This window comes from Arachis ipaensis, chromosome B09, assembly GCF_000816755.2.
Source record: "Arachis ipaensis cultivar K30076 chromosome B09, Araip1.1, whole genome shotgun sequence".
NCBI lineage: Eukaryota > Viridiplantae > Streptophyta > Magnoliopsida > Fabales > Fabaceae > Arachis > Arachis ipaensis.
The window spans coordinates 444,710-453,290 of NC_029793.2; the positions used below are offsets into that span (position 1 = coordinate 444,710).

General features: G+C 36.4%; 2 protein-coding genes across 2 annotated transcripts in view; both read right to left on the bottom strand.

The window, feature by feature from the left end:
• The window catches only part of LOC107616553, a gene marked incomplete in the record, with an annotated part of 1,250 nt that extends 573 nt beyond the window's left edge, over positions 1 to 677 (bottom strand). The window contains 2 exon segments of the mRNA XM_016318505.2: positions 1 to 70; positions 169 to 677. Coding sequence (XP_016173991.1) covers positions 1 to 70; positions 169 to 313 — 215 coding nt within the window.
• On the bottom strand, positions 3,768 to 7,761 carry LOC107617626 (phospholipase D alpha 1-like). The gene is given in 5 exon segments (XM_016319437.2): positions 3,768 to 4,441; positions 4,537 to 6,185; positions 6,187 to 6,365; positions 7,311 to 7,410; positions 7,601 to 7,761. Coding segments are annotated over 4 exon segments (2,352 nt in total). The 5' UTR covers positions 7,401 to 7,410; positions 7,601 to 7,761; the 3' UTR covers positions 3,768 to 4,007.

Below are 8,581 nucleotides of genomic sequence, written 5' to 3' on the forward strand. Positions count from 1 at the left end.
TTGACGTTCTCAGCAAATTGAACTCTCTTCTTCTTCTTCTTGCTCAGCTTCCTCTCCCTCTTCTTTTCTTCTGGAAATTAAACAAAGAGAGCAAAATCATGTGAGTGGATGACTTGAGAAGAAGGAAGTGAAGAAGAGAAGCAGGGGAAGTGAATGATTGTAATTTACCTGAAGACAAGCAAGAGCGTAAGATTTGGTTGTTGGATTGAGGAGAATGATGATGAATCTTGTGGCGGGAGAAAGCAAGGTAAAGCACAGTGCTAGAGAGAACCATAGCTGTGGTGAAAACAATACCCTGTGAGATAGAAGCCATGGATGATGTAGGACTTGTGTGTTGACCAGAGCAAGGGGAAGAAGGGTTGATGCTGTTGACAATAAATAGAAAGAGAGAGAGAGAGAGAAGGAGGTGGTTGAGACTATGAATATGATTGTGAAGGTGTAGAAGAAGCTTCACGGGTAGATGGTGCCAAATAATATAAAAAAATGAGAAAAGAAAAGAAAAAAGGAAGTGGAAATTAAATGTTGGGATTGTGGTCAATATAAGAAAAAGGAATGGCAGTAGTTAATTGGTTGATAGAGATGAGAGTATCTAGATTTCTCTCATCAGAAATGAAGAGAAAGAGAAAGAAAAGAGGAGGAAATTTCAGGTTTGGTCGGGCGGAGCGGTGTGACTCTAACTTGTAATTGCCTCTCTGCTCTGTCTTTGGCTTTTTCTTTGCTTTTATCCAAATCAGACATCACAATTTTTTTTTTTTTATCAAAGATAGAAGACTCGAACTCGCAACTTCTTTATTGAATATGAAGAGACTATGTCATTTGAGTTATAACTCATTACAAATTTTACTCCTATTCAAATAAAAAAAATATTTATCACCTAATATACTCTATATAATATCAACCAAATTAGCTAAAAACTGTATTTATTAAGAAAATATAACAAAAAAAAAACTTTTTTTTTATCAAAATTTAATAGTAATTTTCAAGACATTTATTAGTAAGACTAATTAAGAACAAAATTGGAGATAAATTCATAAAACGGAGAGGATGCTAAAATGCGGTTGCGGTTTGCGTTGGGTCCTTGTGTTCCTCAGGTGGGGTCACTCCTCCACAAACTTCTCCTTCAACAGAATTGAGATTTGACTGCTAAAAAGACATCAAATTTTTCTTCTAAATTGAATGGAGTCTCGGTAGGGAGACAGTGGATTATTTGTATAATATGTACAATGAACTATTGAGTTATAAAATGAACATCTCTTATACTATTTAAAATAACCATCTAAGTACTAGGAATAATAAACATCTTCCCAGAAGCTTAAACTGATTTTGGGGTTCACCAAAGGTCGAACTCTTGACCTTTCGAATCTATGGTCTAATACCATGTCATGATACCACTCATCCCAAAAACTTCAGCTAATGGATAAAGATAACACTAATGGTTATATTTCTAATACTCCCTAAATCTCCATTATACACATTGTACAAATATTCTATTGGCTCCTTATACTTTTCCAATTAAATATCAATTAAGAATAGTTTAACAACCATGTTAGTTATAAGCTTTATCTCACCTAATACTTATAATTATTAGTGTTTAAAGTGAAAGTTATACATAATCTTATCCTACAAAAAATGAAGTGATAAGTTTTATGCAAGTATATAAAAATTAAATAAAAATGACAAAAATATTTCTCTACTCTTGATGTAAACATAACAAATTTATCTACTTTAAGTAAAGAAAAGAAATCTATCACACTATTGTCCTGTCATATATTTCCTACACATAGACATAACGTTTTGTCTTTGATGAAAATCAATCTCTCTTAGTTTGACATTTGTTGATTGTTCTCTCCATTTATTTCTATTTTGTTTGTGTTCAGATATTTCATTCACGCGGCACTTGCGTGACTTGTTTCGCAAATGATGTTAACATTCTTCAGAAAAGAATCGTAACGGACCTGGAAACAACGAACGCCTTCAGTTCTAACACCGTATTTATTTCCATTCACCAATTGATCGATACGTAAATTTAAATATTTATTACACTGTGAATCATAAATTGAGTTGTCCCACGTGAGGGAGTGTGAACTTGTTACATGTGTGAGGTGTGATTCCAATTCAATCTATATAAGCATGCAATGCCATTCAGCGCTTTCATCATCATCATTCATCGGATTCATACTCCATAATCCATACTTCAATCTAGTCTAATCTATACGATAGTGGCAGCACTTCGGTTGGATGATTTGTGACCTGTTACGTTTGACGCGTGTTGTGCTCTGCAATTATTCATCAACAACAGATTATCTCAACTGTACAACCGACTGTAACACGTGTCCGTCTTAGGATCATCACATATCCAAGATATAATAAGTCTTGCAAATTGATTGGATCAGCTTCGTGAGCGGTTAAGGTCAGTGAAGCTGTCATCTGTAAACGAAGATAATGTGGTGTAGAAGTTTAATAATAAAGAGGCCTTTTTTACTAAATCTTTTATGCGAACGAGGATAACGTAGTGTAAAAGTTTAATAATAAAGGAATCTTTTTTATTAAATTTTTTATGCAGGTCATACAATTGGAGACGCTGTCGGACGAGATCACAAACTATAGTTTTACAAGGGTATAATTTGAAGAGGCTTGGTATTCCCAAGAATTGAATTTTTTGGATGATTTGTGCTAATTGGTAGAATTAATACTAAGCAGAAGTTGACTAGATTAGGAGTTGTTATTAATAATAATAATATTTGTGTCCTGTGTAACAAGGGGATAGAATCTGTTGAGCATTTATTTCTTTTTTGTAAAGTAACTTGGCAGGTGTGGTGCTATTAGTTGAGGTCCTTAGGTAAAAAGTGGATAATTCATAGAATTATTAAAGAACTTCTTATGTTTTTTTTTTTTTGTGTGTCATGTTCCACTTTAATGTGTTGAGTTTGGTGTGTTTCAAAAAAAAAATTATAAATTTATTGGTTATAAGCTCTTTTTAGCGTTGTGCAGCAGTGAATTACGATAAGAGTAACAGTTATCTTACAAATAATATAGTTGGTTTAAATGAACTATTATTCATGTACAGTTGAGGATTAAAATATAAAAAAAATAGGGATAAAATAAGAGTCATTTTAAGGAGAAAAAAGAAAAGAAAAGAAAAGGAAAACATATTTCAAGTACACGTGCTGAGCTGCTAGTATATTCTTTTAGTTTGGATTAGGTGCAAGCCAATGAAAAGAGTCCACTTAGATTGGTAGTAGAGTTAATTTGGAATTCTCTGAAACCCTTCTTGCCATCTCACCACCAAGGTGGACTTGGGGTAACCATATATAATCCATAGCATCAACTCAAGGTTGCTTTACTCATCACTCATCACTTCACTGGAATTTTATCAATTTAATTGAAGGGATATTTTTCATTGTCTACAGAAATTGTGAGTTATATGAAATGCAACTCACCTCTTTGTATTTAATTTCAACAAGTGAATGTTTATATTTTGTATTTTAATATATATTTTATATAAATAATTAATTTAATATTAATTTTTGACGTATTATTTGTTAGAAGTTTTAAGGGGAAAATGGTAAACGGTAATAGCTGCATCTCACTACGTTCTAGAGCATTTATTTACGAATAACCTGCTTGCATTCTCATTTTCAGTGCATAGAGCAGTTGTCATATGACAACAAATTGAGCTCCCATTTTCAATGTCAAACACTTCGTCGATAGAATAGGTGAAACCATGTACCATAAATGGACCATTGTTACGCAAAAACCAAATATGGGAACAAAAGAAACCCTGTTTAAGAAAACCAGAAACATTACATCTCACATTATATAACTGAAGTCATACAAGCCGACAACAACCATAACATCAGATGGTTAACATCTAGCAATCCATCTCTAAAAGACATTAAAATTATTCCTCACTTAAATTAAAAAACCACAAGTACTAAAAAAGTACTACATAATATAATATAATGTAACATAGTATATGAACAAATCAAAGTACAAAATGAAATCAGTTAAGTAGTAAGGATAGGGGGCAAGTAATCAGTTTTGGTTCCAAGAACACGACCCTTTGTGTCAGGGAAGAACTCAAATCCTGGAAGCTCGGTGATAGTTCCATCACCGGCAACGCCAACGGGGTAGCGCAGAAGGTGGCCGGGGAGGTCATGCTCAAGGGACTCACTGGAATACAGATCCCAATACTTGTCAGCAACCTGATTCACCATCTTGACACATTCTTCACTCTCAGGTTGGAGGAAGGATTCTCTGATCATGCCAAGGTGCTCATACCACAGCGCAATGCGGAAACCATGGATCTGTCCCCTTGCTAGCTCCCTTGCACTCAAATAGTATGGCTGATAAGCTCCCATGGCTATTTCCGAGTCTCTTGCACCATCCATTGATCTCTGGTTGATGTTTGCGGATCCAATGATTATGTATTCATCATCAACTGCACAAAGAATATAACAAAACAAAAGAGTTTCCATCACTCACTCAAACCTTTTACCATCAAAAGAAATGTAGATGATTCCAAATGTATGTTACCTATCATCATCTTGGCATGGACATAAATCATGAATCGACGGTTCTCCTGGGCTTTTATGTAATCAGAATCAGGGTCTGGTCTCTCTGAAGGCTCATATTCTCCTGGCTTCTTGACTTCCCGGTTGCCAAGGCAGAAGAATGTCAAATAGTTTCTGGGATCTTCCACAATTCCCTTGGCATTGAGTGCCTCAACTATATCCTTGTACATCATCTCCATTGTCCTCCTCTGCCAATCCAATATGGCTTGAACTGAACCACTCTCTGGGAACCCCTCTGGCCACATTGGAACCACAATGTACACAGTGAACCTCTCCCCGGCTTCGATTTTGCTTACAATCTTAAGTGAAAGCTCCTTTGGAATTAGATGCAAAGCACCAATGTCCTCAGGCTTAATGCCATCAGGGTTCCATCCAAAACAGCTTCCCAGGAAATACTGATTCTCGATATAGATGAAATTCTTTGCGCGCCTAATTGCATGGATATAAGCATCTTGGATGCTACGGTCTATGATGTTATCCTTTCCACTAACAAGGCCAGCTCTGGCAGCATCTTCAGGAGTCTCTGGGAAGCCAAAAGCAGCTCCACCATCAATTGATCTGAATAACTGAACATTCCATGTCTCGGGATCTTCCGCGAATGTTACTGGGGATGGCGGGATGATGACATCTTCAAGCTCTCTCAGTGGAATGAGTAAGTCCTTTCCACCTTGCTTCCTCCATCTCTGCTCGAAGTTGAACAGAACATCCCATGCAATAGGCCCTTCGAGGCGAGAGTGGATGTCATGCCAAGGCTCCCTAGGACCACCTTTCATGATGGAAGCACCGGCAAAGTTTGGCTGATGAAAGTCATCATGGTGTGCGGTGTCCAAGGTTCTGAAAAGTGAGTGGAATTGAGTGTCATATCTTCCATCACAGAGATCAATACCCCCAACAAAGCTCACTATCCTTCTCTTACCCGAATCTCCACTAGGCATATCACTATCCACCACCACAATCTTCTGGTGATGAGTAAACATTGTAGAGATTTGCAAATCCTGAATAATGCTTCCACCATCATCAGGATTCCGAGGGCACAAAATACAATGCACTTCAGTTCCTTGGAAGTACTTCTCAGTTTCTTCATCATGAGTAGCCATCAACCCATCTTTTTTCAACAATGGAACAGATGTTCTGTCATCCCAAACAAGCATCAAGACTCTGACACCCTCATTCGCCTTCTTCTTGAGAAGCTCACCAATCGTTAAGTCTCCACCAGGCTTTGGCCTCCTTGTATCCCTCACCAATGTTATCTCAGTGTAAACAGACCAACCGGTTATGTATATCAAGTGCCTCGCTTTTTCGATTGCATCAAACACATCCTCCCAGCACCTATGAGGCTGGTAAGTCTGGCCTCCAGCAAGGGGTATTTTGGGGACAAAATTATCAGGGACATGAGCATCCTGGTAAAGAGAAACCTTGCAGCCTCTTCTTTGCGAGAAGAAGGTGTAAGGAACACCAGGGAATTTAGCACTCCTAACACCACGTGCCCAGTTCTTGTCTTTTGTGACATCAAAGTATTGCAGCTTCACATGAATCTTTGAGTTCCCATGAATTGGGTTCTTATCCTCATCCAATATCTCAACCCATCTATCTACTTCCTCACCATCCAAGAATGATGTTTGATGCCATGTGGGCACAGTAAATGTGAAAAGATTCGTACCATCTGGGATTACTATGGTCTTTTTCTATAATCCTGGTTCTTCCAACTCGTGCTTTTTCCAGATCAATGGTTGCATACAGTTTGGTAACTCCTTTTCCAAAACCAACTGTCTCCTCGATGTTTTGCACCAGCTGAATCAGAGCAATGGATATGCAATTAGCATTACAATTTATATGAGTCTCCAGCATTCTTGAGTTTTACGTTTCTCCTTTTTGGATAAAATACAGCATGTGTGAAATAAAGGATAGAGGATCATAATAAAGTAACAGTTATTGGGGTTGGAAAAATAAAAATAGCAGAATCAACAAAATGTCAGTATTTTTATTCATGCTAAGGAACCGATTAAATTACAATTTGAGAATTCTCTCAAAGCAGGATCATTGACTGTAACAACCATCCATTCAAACCTTACAATCAACAAATCAACATTTTGGAGTAGCAAAATATTGTATAGAATTTATTCTGTGGGACTGAATAATAAAGTATCAAAATGAGGCCTTAAGAGAAATTAGGAACTCTGCTATACGCATATACCCGAACAAGTCGCATCGTCAATAGAATCTGTTTTTATTTTCCATTTTTTTAAGACTATGTGCATAAGCAAACCTACATATAATTGGACGTACTACATAGATCACAGTTGGTTTAACGGTCGATTGCAACGAGTAGTGTTATAAACTTATAATCACAATATCTTTCCCCAACAAAACTGATGAATGAACAATTGGCATCGTGTTTGTCTAGTTGATCCAAAATTCTAAAGATCGCAATCGCATTATTATTTAATAATCTTCGATTGTATTTTTTTCTAACCAAAAATTAATATACCTCCGTGGATAACGTCGTGATGTGTATATATAGTATTTTTGGTTGAAAAAAGAAAGAAAATATCAGAATTCACACGTCATCCGCAAAATCTAAGTAACACTGAGAACTTTAGCCGAAACATGTGGCATGGCTTTATCCTACAAGACTACAACAAAACCTCCTTCCGCTTCTTCTTTATTTGTGAAGGCAATTAAAGAAATGGTTTATGAAATCAATGAGAGGCTCAACCGAGGGAGAAGATTAGATACCTTGGTGAAAACATTGCCACCACTTGTCTTGAGCTTATCGACCTCATAGATGGTGACATGGAGAGTCCCGTGCAGTAGAATTTGCGCCATCACACTCAACCTGCAATCACAGATCAGATCAGATCAGATTAGATCAGATCACAGTCACAGTGAAGATCGAAAACCAGTTGAAAGCAGGTGTGCTTAATTAGCAGAGTAGATTGAGTTGAAATGAAAGAGTAAGAGTAGATCGTAGATTAAACACCGAATCTAAGCACGAAGAAGAAGAATAGGAGGGAAAAGAGACTAACCGGTATCAGTGCAGAAGAGAGGAGAGAAAGTGAAGAGAGAGATGTTGGGGAAAAGAAGAAGAAAAGCAGTCACTATATAAATATTAAATGTAAATTAAATAATTAATAATTTGATTATAATAGTAGCTTGCATTGATGTGGGCAATGAGAGGGTGATGGGCTCCATCCCTTGATGTTTCTGCCAATTGTCAATTGCCATGTGCCTCCCTCTCATTCTCATTTCAACAAGGCTGATTAAAATTAAAAAATAAAAAATAAAAAATTAATTGGTATTAAGAGAGTTAAATCTATTACTCTTTCATATTTTAGACAGAAATTGGAGCCATTTAATTTAGAGACTAAAGGTCTTTGTTGTAGATGGACGTGGCTGTCGGCACAGCACATCTGCTCGGAAAAATGAAGTAAGATGGGATGACTCCCTAACACGCAAATGCTCCCATTAATTATTTATTTATTCTTTATATTCATCTAATCTCAACACGTTACGCCGTGGATTCCTAATCATAAGCCAAGTGTATCCCTCATTTTAAGGTCAATTTTTATAAACTACAATAGATAATGGACAAGTTTTAATTTAGCCTATATAATTTATTAAAGATTCTAACTATTTTATATCTTTGGTAATAGGAAGATATCATACTATTTACACCTTGTTGGTTTATAAACTTAGGGGGAAAATCGTTTCCCAAAAGAGAAATCGCCGATATGATAATAAGATGCATATACACGTGTTGCTTTACTTTATCTATCAATTAGAATAGCACCGACCATACAGACATAAGATTCCTTGATCCAAGATTATTGAAACTGTATATAATTTTAATCTTTTTTAACTAATAATCTTCTCTCAATACTATTGTAGACTGCTGTGGTATTGGTGCAATTATGTATGCAGTGCACAAAGAGTGGTGGGTTAATATGAGATGATGCAGAATTGACAGCACTAATAAGCAATAATAGCATGTATTGTAACACTTTAAT